General features: G+C 60.7%; 1 protein-coding gene across 2 annotated transcripts; it reads right to left on the bottom strand.

Moving 5' to 3' along the window:
- Window positions 1-1,534: 1,534 nt before the first annotated feature.
- Window positions 1,535-5,042, bottom strand: LY6H (lymphocyte antigen 6 family member H). 2 transcript variants are annotated; one of them, XM_045074228.1, is made up of 4 exons: window positions 3,796-5,042; window positions 3,174-3,301; window positions 2,303-2,422; window positions 1,535-2,033 (listed from the first exon to the last, which is right to left on the bottom strand). In XM_045074228.1, the coding sequence occupies exons 2-4, from the start codon at window positions 3,238-3,240 to the stop codon at window positions 1,798-1,800; spliced, it is 423 nt and encodes a 140-aa protein (XP_044930163.1). In that variant the 5' UTR covers window positions 3,241-3,301; window positions 3,796-5,042; the 3' UTR covers window positions 1,535-1,797. The 2 variants fall into 2 exon arrangements, with proteins under 2 accessions (XP_044930163.1, XP_044930164.1); XM_045074229.1 differs by lacking the exon at window positions 3,796-5,042 and adding an exon at window positions 3,578-3,766.
- Between the last annotated feature and the right edge of the window lie 14,669 nt (window positions 5,043-19,711).

Below are 19,711 nucleotides of genomic sequence, written 5' to 3'. Positions count from 1 at the left end.
CCTGGGGGACAGGGCTCGCTCGCTCTCAAGCGTGAGAACCCAGACTTAGACGGGGCCGCCGGAAGCGGAGAGCAACCAGGTCCGAGCGGGCTCTCTGGGCCACGCTGCCCTCAAGCCTCCATCTGCCTGGAATCGCACCGCTCTCTCAAGGAGCTGGAAGGAGCTCCCCACTTTCTGTGTTTTAAATACTTCCCTCAGATAATAAAGTCAGCACAAAGATTGACCTGGAAGTGGGTTTGAACCCAGTGCCCACGGGATGGCCCTTGTCCTCCGGGAACCTCCGGGGCCCCCACGGTGTCCTGTCCTCGCTGGCACCAGCGTTCAGCCTTTGGGTCTTCAAGGCGCTCTTTGCACTTGCCCTACGTGACAGTGCCCGGTCCCTACACACCGCAGACACCAAGCCCCCGTGGCGGGCAGCACATGGTGCGGAAGTTTGGACGCGGTGGGAACCGGGTGCACCGTAGAGCAATGTTACAACAGAGCAGGAGACACGTCCCTGGCCAGTCCCACCAGCAGGAAGTGGACATGGTCTCCAGTGACCCCTCTCCCATCTGGCTCACCCCGGACATCAGATTCCTCTCCCTCGCTCACACACGGGAGCCCCGGGAGGAACGCTACGGCCAGCTCTTAGTGAAACCACGGTTCTTGCCACGGGGTCCCGGCCTGGGAGTGACCACGGCCTGGGTCAGCCACGAAGGACAAGGAAGAACCGACGGAAGGCCGGACCCTGCAGTGGCTGCTGACCTCACATGGCGAGCCCAGGCCCCAGGGTGACCCACGTGGCCAGAAGTGTGGGAGACTGGGCTGAACCCAGCGGTGCAGAGACCCACGGCTACGGCAGGTCCCTAAGAATTACCTGTCGGTACCCCTGCCCCCTCCCTCCCAAAGCCCCCGTCCCTCTGCACCACTCCACAGGGGCTGCCTCAGCCCCCACTCAGGGGCTGGCCTTCACGACCCTGTCCGCAAGGTGCCCTTGGTGGAGGCAGGGGTGTCTGGCTAAGAGGCCGAGTCCGGGCACAAGCGCGATCCCGACAGCGCTCTGGGGAGCGGTGCCCGAGTCCAGTCGCCCCAAGGCTCCACGAGAGAGCAAGTGAGAAGAAGAGTGAGGTGTCCCTGTGTGTGCGAGGTGCTGAGGGCCAGGGATAGTGTGCGAGCAGACGTGAGTGTGTGGGGGCTGGAGCACACCAGTCCAGGCGCTGGGGGGGCAGCACTGTTTCGGCGTGCACACCTGTGGACGTCTGCGGGGCGCGTGTGCACGCGGGTGTACACGTCTAGCGTGCCCGTCTGCACATCTGGCTGTCCACACGCACATATGAACACTGACAAGGCCTTATCCTCGCATACCGGCCCCGAGATTCTGCCCACTCCAACCTCCCCTTCCATCTGCTGTCAGGCCCCAGGCCCCGCAGCAGCCCCCGTGCCCCGCAGACCCCCAGTCTCAATGCCCCACAATCTCCGCCCTCGGCCTGCACACCCTCGGAGCCCCTCGCTGCTCTGCCGGCCTCATCCCGACACCCAGGCTCAGACCCAGGTCTCTGGACCACAAGTGAGTTTATTTCTCCACGGAAGATGCCCACACAGCCGGGCTGTTGGGCTGGGCCTGGCTCTGCCTGGCTTCCCCTAGGAGACCTGGGGGTCCCAGCCCCCAGACCAACCCCCCCCACGGGGGCCTCCTTCAGACACCAGGTTTCCTGGAGCTGGAGCTCAGAGCTGGTGGAGAGAGGGAGGCTTCCCTGTGCAGGGAGGGGTGAGGCCAGGCTCTGGGGAGGAAGCTGGGGGGCCTGCAGCGGTGGGAGCTTAGGGCCCAGCCCCCAGGACAGTGGGCCCCAGGCTGAGCAGGAGCCCCCCCGCCAGGGCCCAGGGGCTGCCCCCCACCCCCGGCCCTCCATTGCACAGGTCTCCCCCACAACAGTCCACGTCCACTTTTAAGATCCCAGAGTTAATGAAGCCCATCAGATAGTCTGAGAAGAAGTGTCGCTTCACGAAGTCACAAGACGAGGCGCACATCTTGTTGACAGAGTGGTCTTTCCGGCCTGGGGGAGAGGTAGGGCGCCTGGGACGGGAGCCACACCCCGCCCTCTCCGCCTCACGCCCGGCCCCACGCCCGGCCCGGATCGCCACCCCAGCCGGCAGAGCTGAGTCCCCCACCCGCCCACACCGTCTCCACATACGGAGAGGGCCACACAGGGCCCAGGGCCTCACACTGGGCAGCACCCTGCTCACAGCCCTGTGCCCTCAGCCAAGGACAGAGGGGCTCAGAGGACACCAACCGCTCCCCGCCCAAGCCCTGGGCCTGACTCACTGCTGCTGGGGTCGGTGATCCGCACGCTGGCGCACACTGTGTCTGACGGCTGACACTGCTTTGGGGTGCAGTGGCTCGAGTTGGTGGTCAGGGTGCAGTCCTGGCACCACAGGCCGTGAGCTGGGCAGGGCACAGGGACGCGAATGACCAGAGGACCTGGGGGGGCGGGGGTCAAGCCCGCCGCCCTTCTGTCCCCACCCACCCGAGGCTGGCACTGCTGAGAGAACCAGGCCACGGTAGGAGGCCCAGCACCCCCTGCCAGGAGCGAGAAGGCCACGCTGGCCCCTGGAGGTCAGGCCCTGGGAGAACCTCTGTGCCTTCCTGGAAGTTGGGGGGGGTCCCCCCACTGGAACTCTGGCAGCCCTGGGCACCCTCCGTGGCCCGTTCGCAGCTGTGCCCACACTCCAGCCACACAACCCCCGCACCTCTGGGCTCTCCTGCACACTCCTACCCCATTCCCACACCTCCCCTCGGGCTTCAGTTGGGTCCAAGGAAGGAAGGACCACACGGACTAGATGCGAGGCCAGGTGGGGCTCTGCGGGGGTTGATGGGGCGCGAGAACCCCGCCCCCTGCACCGGGCCAGGGGCGTCTGGGCGGGACTAGCTGCAGCGGGCTTCCCGGCGGGGATGGGGGGGGGCCCGAAATCGCTGGGTGTCCTCAGAAGCTGGGAGGCCCCCACGTGGCTGGGGCTGGAGCTGGGGCTGGAGCTGGAGCATCAAGAGTGAAGGCGACAGGCGCGAGGGCCCGGAGAGGGCGTGGATGTGACGGGCACCGTCGGAGGATGGCGGCCCCGCAGCCCGGCTCTCTCCGGAGCCGCCTCGGGCTCTTCCGGCGACCTGGCCCAGCCCCGCGGGCCGCCCCCAGACTCACCGGGCGCAGAGCACAGCAGGCCGGCGAGCAGCACCAGGCCGAGACTGTTCAGGGCCGCAGGCGGCATGCTCCGGGCTGGCCTCGGGAAGGCGCGGGGGTTGTGGGCGGAGGTCCTCCGGGGCGCGGGCCTGGCAAGTAGCCTCGGTCAGGAGCCCCAGCCTCCTGCCGAACCCGAAGCCCCCTCCCCTTTTCCGGGACGGGAGGGCAACCTCTCCCCCCCCCCCCGCCTCGGAATCACCGGCCCGGGAAGGGGGGCCGGGGTAGGGGGTCGTTCGCGAGCTCGAAAAGCCCCACCCCCAGCCCATCCCCCAGAGCGTCCACCATCGCAGCATTCCCCCAGGGAGAATAGGTCCGCCGTCTCGGGCAGGGCGACCTCTCGAAACGCCCCAACCCGCTCCTGGCACCTGTGGGGTGGGGGTTGCGGGGGGGAGCGCGTCTTCTCCTCCCTGGGGAGCGGTAGGTGCGTCCGGAGAGAAAAGGGCAAGACAAGGTGCGAGCGGGCGGTACCTGCCGATGGGGGAGGGGCGCGCGCCACGTCCCCACCCCCACCCCTGGGCTGGGGGCCCGGGAACCCCGCGCCGAGTCCCCTCCCGCCGCCTCCCGCGCGCGTCCGGGTGCTCACCGCAGGACGGGGCGTGGAGCACGGGCCTCGGGTCGGGGGCGCACTCACATCCCTGGGGGGTCGGCGCTCCGGGGCTCTGGGAGGCAAGGGGAGCGGTGCCCTTCGGTCTCCCTGCGGACCAGAACCCGGGCGCAGCCTTGTCTTTCGGGGAACGCAGCCGCAGACGCGGACCCCGCGCGAGGGGCGGAGCGGAGCCGGGGCGGGGGCGCGCGGGGGGCGGGGGCGGCGGGAGAAGCGCGGGCGGGGCGCGGGGGGCTCCGGGGGCCGCGGCGGGTCGCGCCCCTCGACAGCCAACGACGGGCCCGCGCGTCCGCCCCCTCCGGTGCCGGCTCCCGCCGCGGCCACCCCGCGCAGCCCTCCCCGGCGTGGGCAAGATCGCTTCCCCGCTGCTTGGCCGAGATCCCCTCGGAATCTCTCGGAAGGACGTTTACTGCGAAAGGAAGCGAGCGAAGCGCACAAAGACGCAGAGAGGGGAGGAGGTAACAGCCACGGTGATCGCGCAGGGCCCGTCCGCGGGCTCCGGTGCTCGGAGCGTCCCCTCCCCAGCCCCGCCGTCCCGCCTCCCGGGTCCGGCGCTTTGAGGCTGCGCTCCCCCCATCCGCCGCGACCCAGAGCACCCGCGACGCCCCCGGTGGCCACCACTGCCCCCAGGCCTGCGGCTCCAACCACGCCCGCCCCCCGCCCGAGGGCGGAGGCCCGAGTGCTGGTCGCGGCGTTCAAGGCCGTCGGATGCCCGCTCGGCCCGTTTCAGCTTTGTCCCTCGCGTTCCGGCCCCACGAAGCTTCCGAGTGTTGTGCCTTTGCACTTGCGGTCTGTCCCCGAGCCTGGAATCATCTCTGCTGAGCACGTGCTGGGGGCCCTTCCTCTTTGCCCTCCTTCATTTGGCCAAAAAATAATCACCGAGTGGCCCCTGTTGGCGGGTCGCTGCCCCGGGCCTGGCACCACAAAGGAGAAGATTCACTCAGCCTCGCGTCCGACAAAGGATCATCACTGAGACGCCCTCGTGAGATGATCCAGTCGCCGTGGGCGCTGACCAGGCGCTTGCTATGAGCTCTGCTCCCGGCACCTGCGACCTGCGACGTTAGAGACTCCCCCCCACCCGCGGGGAAGGACTCTCCACATCCCCACCTTATAATGAGGAAGCCCGAGCACAGAGACCTTGAGCTCCCTGCCCAAGGTCACATGGTGGCAGGTGACACAGCCAGTGCTGGAACCCAAGCAGTGTGGTGGTGATGAGGGAACAGGAGGCTGGCTGAGGACAAAGCAAAAGCTGGCGCCTTGCACCCCCCCCCTTCATCCGCTCCCCTCCATAGGTGTAGCATTCCTCAGGCACCCCTGACTGCCATAAAATGATAAATAGTTAACTTGCTGAGATCACAATCCTACAAGACAGGAGTCTCCCTTGGTTTGCAAATATCCTTGAGATTTACAAACAAAGAAGTTACCTTATCAATAGCCCAAATTCCAAAGACACAGAACTCAGTTTCTCAAGCCTAATGTCATCCTCCCCTCCATAAAAACCGAAGGAGGCGGAGGTAGAAGGAAAAGCAAATAAAGTTAAATTTCTTCTAAACCTAAATCTCATTAACAAGGATGTTTGATGGCAGGAATGTAACATTCCACCAGGAGACTCTCAATTGTCTTTACTTAATAGTAACTAAGCCTTCAATATCCTGATAGTATTCTTTGCCCCAATAGCCCTTCTGAATAACCCTTTGTCCTCACCTACCCAACTCCTGCGTATATAACCAACCACCCCTCACAACCCGGGGCGGCCGCATCTCTGCCTGCCCACGGGCCCTGTCCCCGTGCTCTAATAAACCACCATTTTGCACCAAAGATGTCTCAAGAATTCTTTCTTGGTCATCGGCTCCGGACCTCAGCCCACCAAACCTCACCTAGGTTCTAGAACTTCATCAGTGGCAGGACCCTACACCTCCGTGCTCAGGTCTCCGGAGGCCTGAAGGCAAAGGAGACAGACAGGCAGACCCAGCCCCCATACTAGGGCTACCACAGAGCCATCCCACTGAATGGACTCCACAGAGTCTGTTCAAATAGGAAAGTCAAAACTTTCAAAGTTTTCAAGTCAAAGTCAAAACTCAGCAAACATCCAAAGAGCACAAGCCTGCAATGACACAACAGAAACCATGAAGAGCGACCGATTTAAATCTCCACAAACTTTCTAAACTGGAAGTGGTAGCTATAGGATATAAAATTAACCTGTCTCGAGGGTTTAAGATATATTTAAAAGAAAGAAAACTGACCAGGCTTCGCTGTGAAAAACAGGAGAGCCTCTGAAAATGAAAAACTCACCACAGAAATTAAAAGGTCATCAGAAACGTTGAAATATGTTTGCCAAATACACATAAAAGTCGTTTCAAAACACGTGGCATGGTTTCACTTCTGTGAGACGTCCAGAATGGAAAAGCCGAAAAAGAGGAAACAGAGATTCATGGGTGCCTCGGCCTGGGAGCAAGAAGGAGTGCGGAGCTTCCGCCAAGGTCAAGGGGTTTCCCTGTAAGTGATGAAATGTTTTTTAAAAAGATAGTGATGGGGACACCTGGGTGGCTCAGTGGGTTAAAACCTCTTCCTTCAGGTCATGATCTCAGGGTCCTGGGATCGAGCCCCGCATCGGGCTCTCTGCTCAGCGGGGAGCCTGCTTCCTCCTCTCTCTCCGTCTGCCTCTCTGCCTACTTGCGATCTCTGTCTCTCAAATAAATAAATAAAATCTTAAAAAAGAAAACTTAGTGATGATAGTTACACAACACTGAATGTACTTGAACCCACTGGATTAGAAACTTTAAAAGGGTGAACTTCAAAGTACGGGAGTTGCATCTCGGTCAAGCTGTTGACACAACTGAAGGAGTTTGTGAACTGGAATTTGAGTCTCCAGAAATGATCGAGAATGTGTGCAAGGGGTAGCGAGATAGAAGACAGGAGAGGTTGGGGCACACAGTGGGCCCCGTGCTGAGCACTGAGGGAAGTCGCGTGGGTGCTGTCCTGAGCGGGGTAGGGGGAGCTGCTGGAGATGCTCTCTCTCCCACTCCCCCTCCCGCTCACACTCTCTCTTGAAAAAAAAAAAAAAAAAGCTGATGAAAGATAAGCGTTTACAGGGGAACATAATGTGTACTAAATGGTATCAATAAACAGAAAATCCACGCCTTGTGCAGCATCCAAAGCCGTGGACTGCCGAAGACGAAAGAAGATGCTTCAGTAGCCGGCCAGAAAGGGACCTGAGCTCCGCAGATACAGTTGCTCGCGCCGAGGCGGGGACTGAGGACCCAGGAAATGTGCTCAGACGAAGAGGAACGGTCAGCTAAGAACTTCACGCACAGTTTCCCCAAAATCAGTGCAAAATAAAATTTTCAGATCATTAAAACTTTAGACAAATATATTTTTTCAGATAAAATTTTGGAGACGTTGAGAGAGGTTAGGACTAGCAGGCACTTTTTTTTTTTTTAAGATTTTATTTATTTATTTGACAGACAGATCACAAGTAGGCAGAGATAGAGGGAAAGTGTAAGGTTTTGCAGCCGAGGTAAACACAACACCAGGCAAGGTAGGCGCAAGGCAAGATTTATTAAAGGCGTCTCCGGCGAAGTTTCAGGGCTCAGGAGAAGGGGAGCCGGGAGCCCGGAGGAGGTGAGTTTCCTTGACTCGGGAAAGGGGAGTGAGAGACGTCACACTGGGACGTCGGGGTGGGGGGATCTTTTATTGGACCAAGTAGGGCATGGGCTCACATCCATATTTGGTGATCGGAAGGTATGGGGTGAGAGCTCCTAATACTCCTGTTTCCTGCAAAGGTATCAGGTTACCTATGGAGATGTGACCTGGGGTACACCCTTTTGGCGGGAGAGTCTAGAGTTAAGGAAGGGGTGGTGGGGACTGGAAGATGCCGGCGGTCGTTTCTATTGTTCCTCCTGCATTCCTAGAGCTGTGGACCCAACAGGAAGCAGGCTCCCTGCTGCGCGGAGAGCCTGATGTGGGACTTGATACCAGGACCCTGGGATCGTGACCTGAGCCGAAGGCAGAGGCTTAACCCGCTGAGCCCCCCAGACACCCCATAGCAGGCACTTTCAAAAAGGTGTACTTCAGGAGGGAAGAACTAGACACGAGAAGGGACTGTGGGAAGAACCTGGCTTTCGAGGAGAGGGAAACCGCAGTTAGCATTGCCGTCCAGGATGGCGGGAACGTGGGACCCGTGAGGTCTGAGCTGCCGACGTGGAATGGGGGGGTGACTGAGACAGAGGGTCCCCGACCCTCGCAGCGCGTGAGAGGAGCCCTGCTCACCATGAACTTGCGCCTGTTCGGGCGTTAAGGGTGCAGGGAAGGTTTTGAGGATGCCGGCAGAGGGCAGAAGGCGCGGCACTCGTGCGGGGACCCCCCCCTGCCCCCAGCAAAGGCGGGACGTGGAGATGGTCCCTGTGTCCGGCCCTGCCCAGTGAAGGCAGGCATGCCTGGGCAAACAGAAAGGTGGCTCTGGAGTGATGTGAGCGGTTCTGAGAGCAATCTGGGGCGGGGACAAGGCCTCTGTGAAGGGGACATTGAGCCAAGGCCCGAAGATGAGGCTGCCTGGAGCTCCACGTCCCAGAGCTGGGAGTCGGCAGGGGCGGGAGCGTTCGGGAGAGGAGCCAAGCAAGGAGGAGGAGGGCAGAGCAGGAAGAGGGAGGGGGAGGAGGAGGAGAAAGAGGGGAAGGGGAAGGAGGGGGAGGGGATGGGGAAGATGGAGGAGGAGAGGGAGGGGGAGGGAAAGGGGGAGAGAAGGGGAGGGCGTAGGAAGGCTGCGTGCAGAAACGGTTTGGAGTGGGCCCCAGGAAGTTTCCAGGCTGGTTGTGCCCAGACCCCATCACCCTCCTCGGAACTGACACACGCATTTCAGATTCACACTGCCTTCTCCGTGGGACTGGGGCGGGCGGCGGACGGATGTGTCTGGGTGTCTGCCGCAAGGCCAGCCTCCGTCCCCTTCTGGTCAGCTGGATTCCAGGTGCCCCGCCCAGTCATGGGGTGCTTGCAGGGGGCACTTGATGGGGTCCCTGCCAACCACAGTCAGTCCACTCCAGGAATATGATTCTCAGCCAAATCTCTGTCCAGAGGTGAACAAGGTCCCTGCCAGGCCTGGGGCGGGAAGGCCAGCCCCAACATCTGGAAATGTGGCGTGGGGGGTGGACTGGCAGAGCCCCTGGGCCGGTGCCCGCACTAGGCTGGGCTTCATGGAGCACTCCCCCTGGGCCTGGGCTGGACTTAGCCATCTTCTTCTAGCAAAGAGAGGGGGGCAGAGGGACAGAGGGACAAGATGTCACTCTGAGACAAGGTTATAAAAAGACAGAGGCTTCTGAGGCAGGCTCCCTCCCACTCCCAGACCGTGCATACTGGGGAAGCCAGCTGCCCCGCGGCAGGAGTGAGGTCTGCCCACGACCACACAAGGGCGGGAGTGAGGTCTTCCGAGAACCACACAAGGGAGCTTCAGTGCTGACTGCCCCACCCAGCCCCCGCCCCGCCAGATGAGACCACAGCCCTGGACCACAGCGGACAGCAACCTCCTGAGGGGCCCCAGTGAGGCCATGCCTGGAATTCTGGTCCCCAGACACCGGGAGAGAATAAACCATATTGTCTGAAGCCCCTAAATTTGGGGTAATTTGTTATGCAGTAAGAGAGAGCGCAAGTGGGTCAAGTCTGACTTGGGCATGCTGTGAGGGAACAGATGTCAGGTGTTTGAAGAGTGAAGTCCGCCAAGCCCTGGGGAGGCGGCTCTGGGCCCACTCCGAGGAGACGGAGAGCAGAGATGGCACTCTCCCCTCTCCTGCTTGGTGGGCTTGGTTGCCAGGGGGATGGAGATTCCTAACCCAGTTTCCAAGCTGCTCTGCCTCATCCCAAGCATGTGGGTCAGTTTTACCCTATCAGGATTTTTGCAAACAAAGAATAACAATCAGTCATGATTAGCAGAAGAAAGGGCTTCCTGTAAAGCAGTGGGAGCAGGAGTCCCTGTGTGTCCTGGGCCCTTGCAGTCTGGACAGCTCCTGCACCGAGCTGCTGACCACTGGGCTTGCTCTCCATCATCCCAGGCTGCCTTGGCCCAGAGACCCAGATCCTGGTGAGGGAGCACGGGGATCTCACCCTGCCTGGGCTGGGGGGTGGGCCCTCTGCACCCAGAGCAACTATAGGGCAGCCCCAATCCCATGCTATGCTCAGGGCCCAGGATGATGGGCGGAGGGGGCCCTCCTCACTGCAGAGGCCAAGCTCAGGTGGTCAGAACCAGGGACAGCGTCAAAAGCCCTTGCACTTGGCCAGAGCATCTTGAGTCTCTAAGCCCACAGAAGCAGAGGACAGACCTCTCTAAGGACAGGCCAGGAGCGGGCTGAGGTTGGGGTCCCGCCTGAGACCTGCTCCCAGAGCTTCCCTGACTTGTGTTTTGGTCACACTGTCAGAGCCCCTCCAAGCCATCCCAGACTGGCTACGAGGAGTTTGTCCCCAAGGACTGCCCTGCCTCCGAGAGAGGCCAGCCTGTCCACCAGGGCGGACTGTCACTCACGTGTCAAACACTCCCTGAAGGGCTGCCGACTCAGGGAGGGAGGAAGTTTCTGATCCCCAGGATTTGCCCTCCCAAAGAGTGGGTGCAAGGTGTGTGCTGGGCCAAAGTGTGGCCCCAACAAGATGGCCAAGTCCTGACCCCAGAAGGTGACCTGGTTTGGAGATGAGGTCATCCTGCATCTGGCGTGGGCCCCACACCCACCATCTGGCACCCTTAGCCAGAAGGGAGAGAGCTGAGGCACAAAGCTCCCGGGGGAAGGTCTCTAGGCAGCGGAGACCTACCCTGGGGGTTGGAGTGTGGCCGCAGGCCACGCCCCCCTGGAGCCACCGGACTCGGAAGGAGCCAGAAGGAGGAGGAGTCTGCGATTTGCGGCAGGAAACAAGCACAGGGTGTCCCAGCACCGGGAGAGGGGACGCTGCTCCCCAGCCCTGGCCAGCTGCCGGGGTGCGAGAAGCCGGAAGGCCTCCTGGGCTCTGAGCGCCCAGGGACCCGTCCTGGGCCCAGGACAGACAACAGAGGGACGCTCCGCTCCCACTCACCGTCCCACTCAGGCGCGTCTGCGGAGGGGCGGGGCCGAGGGCGGAGGGGCGGGGCCGAGGGCGGAGGGGCGGGGCCGAGGGCGGAGGGGCGGGGCCGAGGGCGGAGGAGCGGACAGTGGAGCCTTGGCTAGGAGAGGAGCAGGGGGAGGCCGGGAAGAGGAAGGAGCTCCGCGCAGGCCCAGTAGGACCTGGGCAGGAGGGAGGGCCCCAAGTTCGGCTGCAGCTCACCCTCACCCAGGGCACACCCCGAGGGCAAGACCCCATCACATCAGCACTGCTGGGCTTAACTCCAGTCTTCCGCGAAACCAGCCCCCACCTCAGCATCCAAGGGAGAGGGAGGGGCGGCTCTCAGATACCCTCCGTCCTCCTCCCCCCTCGGGGGCTCAGGCTGCCCCCGCCCCGCCCCAGTTGTACCCCCTGACTTTCCCACTGGGCCCAACAGGCCTGACCTTTTCCTGCGGCTCCAGCGCCCCCACCCCCACCCCAGGAGCCTGGGGCTGAGCTTCCCTTCACCCTTCCCGAACCCCCAGCAGGGACGTGGCGGCCCCCCCCAGCTGGGTTGGGAGCCAAGGGGGAGTCCTGGGAAGAGAACCGTGTCCCCTCCTTTCCACTCCCCTGCGCCCCCAGCACAAGGGCACAGGTTGTGAGGCCTGTGGGGTGTCTCTGGCCGTGAAGGGGGGGTGGACACCTGATGGTGTCCTGTTTCCTGAAGGCGGTGGCCCAGGGGTATCTCCTGCCTCACGTGGGGGCGTGAGATGCCTGGGTGACCCCCCAGGAGACCCCTGATAAACACACCCATCTACGAATGAAAATACATGTGAGCACACGCACGTGAATGCGAAGACCCACGTGCACAGGTACACACCCACGCGCTAACACGCGAGTGTGCAAGCCCACACACACAACCACACGAGTACAAACAAGCAAACACACATATGCAGACATACACGTGCTCACACACACGCGCGCTCACACGCACAGAGTCCAACGTCTTTGGGAAGAGCCCCCTGTGTGGGAGGGCCCGAGGGTGGCCCCACCTGAGAGAGAGAGACCGGAGGGCAGGGGTCCAGGCCCAGTGAGGACACCAAGCCAGGTCCCCCCACCTGCAGGGCCAGCAGCACTCCGGGACTTCTCTGTCCATCTGCCGTCCTCCGCAGGCCCCACCCGGTCTGGGCCCAACCGCCCCTCACCTGGACCCCACCGGAGCCTCACGGGGGCTCCTCACACCCACTCCCCCTCACCCCGACCCATTCTCCAGAAGAGGCCAGAGCGGCTTCAGCAAACATCCCTGTTTAAACGTTTCAGGGGCTCCCAATAGTTCTCAAAATGAAGTCCAGAGTCTCCTGCAGGGCCCACAGGGATGCAGGTCTGACCCCGTCACCCCTCACTTCTTCTCCCCCCCACCCAGCCCCAATCATTCAGCTCCTTCCAGTTCCTTGTACTTGTCAAACTCCTCCTGCCTCAGGACATTTGCACCTGAGGCTGGAACCACTTTACCCCTTCTCCTGCACCTGGCCAACTCCTACTCAGCTCTGAGGTCCCATCTTAAATGTCACTTCGCCTGGGAAGTCCTCCCGCACTGCTCCTAAAGCTTCGTGTTCTCACAGCACTTACACGGGTTTGTTTTCTGTAGAACCCCTCACCACGCCACCATATTAAACAGTTGCTTGGGGGGCACATGGGGGGCTCAGCCATTAAGCCTCTACCTTCAGCTCAGGTCACAATCTCTGGGGTCCTGCGATCGAGCCCCGAGTCGGGCTCCCTCCTGAGCAGGAAGCCTGGTTCTCCCTCTCCCCCTCCCCTGGCCGGTGTTCCCTCTCTCGCCGTGTGTCTCCATCAAACAAATAAATAAAATCTTTAAAAAAATAAAAACAAAGAGCCGCTTGCAGACTTGCTGGCTGGGCGCGGTCCCCGACCCTCCCACCGCTGAGTGTGTCTGCCATGTGCGCACTGTGCTCCCCACACCCGGCCGTCCGGGCTCAAACCCTCATCGCCGAGTGAGGTGTGTGTGCCTCTGCCAGGAACTGCGACACAGCGGCCAGTGCTCACGAAGCACGGCTGGGAGACATGCTGGCGTCCAGAACAGAGGAGGTCTGAGATGTTTCATCCAGTAGCCTTTAGTTATCTAGACGGACTCCTCCCCAGCCTTGGTCGGCTCTGTCACGCCCAGCCCAGCCTTGCCGTCTCTCACTCACACCACCTGAGGGTCTCTCCTTGACTAAGCTCAAAAGCCACCTCCTCCAGGAAGCCCTCCCTGGTACATCCCCACCAACTCTTCCCACCCAGTGAGGAGACCTTAACTCAGTCTTCTCCCCTTTCCTATCTCCACCTACCCCCATTTCTCGGTCCCCAGTTCCCAGCTCAAAGTCCCACACAGCAGCTTCCAGAGAACATTATGTGTTTATCTGCCGCCATGCCCCCAAACCACACCTGAGCTTCTGGACAGCAAGGCCCCTTGCTCCTCATCCAGCCCTCTCCCTCGGTAACCTGTGGTTCAGTGCTCGCTGAGGGCTGTCTGCTGAGGCTAGAGCTCAGGGCTCAGGGGCATCTAGGAGACGCCTCTGCTTCCTGCACTCAGGTCCCAGGCCCCAGGGAGGGAACATGTGGATGTCTGCATTGACTCTGGGATCAGGCTCCAGCCCAGCAGCCAAGCCTGGACCGGTGCCCAGCGCACCCCCTCTGGGGTTCCCACCCCGGTTTCAGCCTGGAACCCAACTCATGCCACGGAGGGTGAGCCTCTCAGCTTTTCCTATGGGCAAACACCCCAGGTCATAGGGCGGTCCGCCCCACAGGACCCTCTTGGGCTGTCCTGTGCACCCTTCCCCCCGTTAAGCGGTCTGTTCTTACATGTGTCCATGGCCAGCCCAGGAGACCCTGGACCCCTTGCTCAGTGGCCAACATGACCAGCATCAAACCCAGGAAAATGCACTAAATCCCGGGATGGACCCCAAATAAAGTGATATACCAACCCGCCAAGCACTAGCAGCCCACATCGATAAGGACACGACCCAAACCACACCCTGACCGGGACTGACACCCTAACCAAGGCAAAAATAGAAACAAACCCAGAGTGCTCTGCTCATGTGTGCCGTGACCTGACGTCTGCTCCAAGTAAAGCCTCGCGCAAGCCAGGGCAGTCGTTTCCGCAGCAGTGAGAGAGGTGAGCACGCCGGCGGCGAGCGGGCCGTCCCCTGCCTCCTCTCCCCTCTACACCGGGGTTCCCGGGGCCGGTCTCCCTCGCAAACAACCGCAGGTAAAAATACTGGTGCCCCTCAGAGCACGGCGGGCAGGGCTCCCACCACGGCGGGAAAGCGAAGGTCGCAGCGAGGAGAGTCCAGTGAACGTGCGGTCTCCCCGCAGCGATCCATGTCGTGTCTACACCGCGGTCTGGCCCAGGAAGCCTGCAGCAGCGTCAGGTCTAAAACAGCATCCACGCGCCTCGTTACGGAAGTTCCTCCTTGCCGTGAAATGTTCCCGTCACCAGAGCTGTCAGCCAGTCCATCTTTCTGCCCGAAGCCCGCGGAGGCTAAATCATCCGCAGGGGTGGGGTGGTGGGGAGTCTGGCCAGTTCTGAAAACAGGACATCAGTGAAGTTGGCCACTGGGACTGCCCCTTCCTCTCACGGAACGGTCTCTCCGCAGCCTGTGACGCTGACGGCATCTCACCCACAGAACTGCCTCCAAAGCCGGCGTCCGTCCTCGCAAACCCGGCTGCCGCCGTGCCAACTCGGGCCATGGAAGGTTCTGGATCGTCTGTTGTCTTTCCCCGTCTTCACAGCCTCTGTGTTCACGCTCCGGGAAGCACGTTCTCCGCTCCTCCCCGTGGAGCACCTCCTCAGCTGTGAGTTCGAGCCAGAGATTGCGGCAGTGCGGTCCCGCGTCCCGGCTCCGCTTGGGGCTCTGGTTCTCCTGCTGCTGGCCCCACGTCTGTGGGGACACCCTCCGCGGACGTCCTGAGCCCCTCCACCATCCACGGGGGTGATCCCCTTCCTCCAAACTCCTGTCTCTGTTCACATTTTGGCCTCTTGCCATGAACCACAAATTCTTTTTTTTTTTAATTTTATTTATTTATTTGACAGACAGAGATCACAAGCAGGCAGAGAGGCAGGCAGAGAGAGAGGAGGAAGCAGGCTCCCCGCTGAGCAGAGAGCCCGATGTGGGGCTCGATCTCAGGACCCTGAGATCATGACCTAGGCCGAAGGCAGAGGCTTTAACCCATCGAGCCACCCAGGCGCCCATGAACCACAAATTCTTCACGACATCTAGGATGATGCGTCTGTTGGGGCCGATTTAATGTTAAAGCCTGTTTAACTCTTAGGGCTGCTGAGCCAGAGCGACTCCATGTTGCCCAGGTAGCCATGTTGCTGGTTACATCCACAGACTTCATTCCGGGAATAAACACCCCCGTAGTTCCTGGTGTGGCTCCAGCTATCGATTCCAGGAGTAAACGCTTTAACAACAGAAGCCACGTACCTGGGGTCTGCAGTTACGCCCTATAAAACCAGCTTGTGAGATCAGGACAAAGCCTGCAAAGCCCGAGACAACGGGGGAGCCCACAGGTGTTTCTCATTACAAATCACAACATCTCAGTGTTCGACCACGGTGACCGCTTGGAAATGTTCATCATGAAACGTCCACATGGGGGGAGGGGCCAGACCCTTCCCCATGCGTCTCCTTGACTGTCTGACAATTAAAAAAAAAAAAAAAGTTGGGACGCCTGGGTGGCTCAGTTGGTTGAGCGGCTGCCTTCGGCCCAGGTCATGATCCCAGCATCCTGGGATCGAGTCCCACATCGGGCTCCTTGCTTGGCAGGGAGCCTGCTTCTCCCTCTGACTCTGCCTGCCTCTCTGTCTGCCTGTGCTCACTCTCACTCGCTCTCTCTCTGACAAATAAATAAATTAAAATCTTTTTTTAAAAAAAGTTACCCAAACTTCTGTCACTAATTGAATGTGTCTTCTTTTTTTATTTTATTTTATTTATTGGAGAGACAACACGGGCGGGGACAGCGCGTAAGAACTTGTACCAGGCCGGTAGATGGTGTTTGATCACGTGTCAGTCCTCGCCCTGCTGCCCACGCAGCGGACACAAGGACGTGTCTACGCCGAAACAGGTGTGAAGAATAGGCAGAGCGAGCTTCTTCATAAATGCCCAAACCGGAACCAATGCCAACGCCACCCCATGAGATGAGGCTCCGTCTCCAGGATTCCCACATCATGTAAATCTACACGGCAGCAAAAACGCGTGTGGACAGACCTCCACTCCACGGGACCCGGGGGACAGTTGTCGCAAGCACTGTGGCCGGATGGAAGTAGTCGGATACAAAGCAGCTGAAACTCTGGGTGCCGTTGACGCGAGGTCTCACAACAGACAAAGTGAGTGTAGTGTTAGAAGTCCGAACTGTGGTCACCTTCAGGGGAGGGACACAGACTGAAAGGAACCCAAGGGAGTCTTCTGGGTTTCTAGAATGCTCTGCATCTTGAACGATACGAGTTTTTACTACATATGTATGTGTGTACATGTTTCCTCGATCTGTACACTCAGTGTGCTATTTGCACACGCAGTTGTATGTAAATTCTATCTCCGCCTTTTTCGTGAAACAAAAAGACACGTGCTAGAATGTTCAGAGCCAAACACTGGGAACTGCCCACAGTTCGTCGGCTGGGCGATGGATAAAACAACTGTGGGGTGTGTTCCCAGGACACAATACTGCGCAGCACTGAAGGAAACCAGTGACATCTAACCTCCATGGTGCAAACGGACCTCAGGGGCCCAGCAGGAGTCAGAGGGTCCGGACAGGAAAGAGCACCGACAGGCTGACTCTAATTACATAAACAGGTTTCAGATTAAACCTTAGTTTGTCTACCAAGACCTTGCATCTTGCACAGCTTCTCCGAGCTCCCCTCCCGGTGCTGGATGGGGCGATGCCTGATTAACACATTGTTTAATAAAGTCAGCTAGATCTTCCAATTCACTCCATCAAGTTTTGTTTTCTAATGCTTAAAAATAAAACCGCCAGTTATTTTTCCAGCAAAAGTGGGTTCATTAGGGAGCAGCAGAGATGGGCACCGTGGGACAAGCAGATAGTCACCTCCGCAGAACAGAAGAGGGGCTCTTTTTTTTTTTTTTAAGATTTTATTTATTTATTTGACAGAGAGAGGCACAGCGAGAGAGGGAACACAAGCAGGGGGAGTGGGAGAGGGAGAAGCAGGCTTCCCACCAAGCAGGGAGCCCAATGCGGGGCTCCATCCCAGGACCCGGCGTTGTAGCCAAAGGCAGACGCTTAATGACTGAGCTGCGGGGCATCCAAGGGAGGCTCTTTTGTAGAAAGGGCAGGGGTGCGAGGAAGAGCAGTTGCAAACTGAGAGCTCATTGGAGTGAAGTGGGAGCTGGAAGTCTAGGGCTTCCCATGGCTGAGCACTGGCGTCTCTCACCAGCCAGGGAGGAGGACACTGGGCTTCCTACCTAGTCGGGTGGTAGTAGCAGCCTGCAAGGTGCGGCTCTCCCTGTCGGGCCTGCAGCGGAGGAGTGGTTGGGGTGAGAGCCGCCCCTGCTGGCCTCCAGACTCCAGTTCAGCGAGGCCCCTTTTACTCATGTCCCTGTGTCTGCAGATCTGCCACCATACCCGCCAGGCATCCCAGTGGGACCTCTCCAGGACGCGGGTCCCCTGCTCTGATGCTCGAGAGGCGCCCTGCTGCCAGGAGGACATCGGCAGCCCGTGAAGCCTGGGGCGGGGCCCAGCCCATAACCCGGCGAGGCGGGCCCCGCTCACCCTTGGGCTTCCCCGCTGCCACGCTGGACTGAGGGACCCTCCCCCAAGTGTGGACCCCCATGTCGAGCTCGGCCATCGGTGTCCTTCTGTCCAGACGCCCAGGGCTTACACACGCGCACGCGCACACGCACTCCTTCCCCGGCAGTGGGGTGGACAGTGCCGGAGGCAAACTTGAGTGGAAGTTGGTACTTCGGAGACCCGTTTCCTCCCCAGTCCCTCGGAAAGCAGCGCGCATGCTCGCGGCCGCTTGGACCGCGTCATCTTCTTCCGATTCGGGACACAAAGAGACCCTTCGTTCCTTTACACGGCTGCGGGGCACCCCTGCAAGATTCCAATGCGACCCAGTAAATGACAGCACCGTGTGCCGGCCCCGCGTGGCTTTTCCCAAGGGAGCCCCAGTGTAAGGCACCGGCGCCCCAGACTCCTGGCGGGCCGACCAAGGAACCCCTCGGCAGGGGCACGGGGTGGGGAAGGGTCTCTGGGAGGCAGCGCCCCAGGCAGAGGGTGCGGCGGGGTCGGCGGGGTGCGGGGCCGGGCGGGAGCAGCGGCCTCCGGACGCTCTGACCTGCGCGTACACGTGGGAGCCCGAGTTAGTGGCAGTTTAATGAGACACGCGGGTGCAGAACTGCAGACGGAGAGGGACCGATGCGACGCAGCCGCGCCGCCCGTGCCAGCAAGCCCCCTCCTGAGTGCGCGTCCGCGGACGGGAAGGCAGGGACTTGAAGAGACACTCGGGGTCACCGCGGCCAGAGCGCCCGGTCCCTGCACCCGTCCACCGGCCAGCGGAGAAGCAGCGCAGCGGATCCGCAGAAGGGAACGCCATGGAGATGTGTCACGTAGAGGAACACATGGAGATGTGTCACACGCGTGTCACACGTGCGTGCGCCCCAAGGCTTGTGTGAGTGAAGTAAGCCAGTCACAAGAGGACACGCCGGTGTTTCACTTCTGCGAGGTCCCCAGCGCTGGGTTCAGAGACAGCAGGTGGGTCGGCGGTGCCAGGGGCTGGGGGAGGGGAGCTAGTGTTTCAGCGCAAGACGGAAAGTTCTGGAGGTGGATGGTGGGGAAGGCGGCACAACCAAGGCGCTGACCCTGCGGGGGGTGGGGGCGGTTTGGAGGGGCCAGAGACCAGGGACCCTGGGCCACCCTCCACCGTGGGGCTTCCGCGGAAAGGGAGGCTGAGACTTTCCAGGGTTGATGTGGATGGAACCAACGGTGCCCAAGGACTAGGGAAAATGAAGGCCACAGGTGCCCGGGGGCGGGGGGAGGCAGGCCGACTGACCGAAAGAACGAGGCGCGCCTCAAGCCCGGAGGGAGGAATGGATGAGCTCCCGAGACCCTGAGCTTCCTCACAGGCTCCTGGTGTGACGGGGGGTGCAGGGCACGTGCCCTCCAGCACCACTCGGAGCTCCCAGTGGCCAGCCCCGCCCCACTGTCTGCTAGTTTCTCAGTGCCGGGTTGCAGGGGAGAACGGGGCTTGTGTCCCCTGGCAAACCCCAGAACAGCCTGGGCAGCTTGGAGAGAGAATCCGGGGAGACTCCTCAGGGCCCCCTGCCCACTGGGGTGACAGGGTCCAGACTCTGCTGTAAGAGGGAAGCCCCTTCCTCCGCTCCCAGAGACTGAGTGTCGGCTGCAGAGAGGATGGGGGAGAGCCCGACCCGGGGGACACATGTGAGGACCAGCGCAGCTACAGCCCACCTCTGTCCCCCCAAACCCCATCCCCCTAGGCCTGTGGGCTGCAGGTGGGGACAGACACCCTTCCTGTCCCCACAGACACCAGACCTTTGCCCCTCAGTCAGAGACACCACTCACCTTTCCCCAGGTCTGGATCTGATCCAACTGGGTGGCCACAGAAGCCCACATGGGGAGCATGAGGGGGCATAGAATAGGGACTCAGGGCTCGGGCCAGAGCAGCAAGGCTCCCCAGGGAAAGCAGCGCCCTGCCCCACCCCCACCATGTCCTCCTCTGCCAGAACGACAGCAAATATGGATGGTTGGGATATCCTGTCCACGGCTGGCATGAGGTCTGAGCCCACGTCTGCTCCTGCCAGGAAAAACAAGGTGACCCACTAGGTTCACTTGG

Source organism: Mustela putorius, unplaced genomic scaffold, assembly GCF_011764305.1.
Source record: "Mustela putorius furo isolate JIRA1106 unplaced genomic scaffold, ASM1176430v1.1 tig00537303_pilon_pilon_pilon, whole genome shotgun sequence".
NCBI lineage: Eukaryota > Metazoa > Chordata > Mammalia > Carnivora > Mustelidae > Mustela > Mustela putorius.
Note: the sequence above shows the minus strand (reverse complement) of the source record. Positions and strands in the feature narration are given on the sequence as shown.

Coding starts and splice junctions, on each gene's coding strand:
- LY6H (XM_045074228.1), bottom strand. CDS start 3,240: ATGCCGCCTGCGGCCCTGAACAGTCTCGGCCTGGTGCTGCTCGCCGGC. Junction 2,423..3,173: donor CCTGCTGTGCTCTGCGCCCG/GTGAGTCTGGGG, acceptor TGCCCTGCCCAG/CTCACGGCCTGTGGTGCCAG. Junction 2,034..2,302: donor GATCACCGACCCCAGCAGCA/GTGAGTCAGGCC, acceptor CCTCTCCCCCAG/GCCGGAAAGACCACTCTGTC.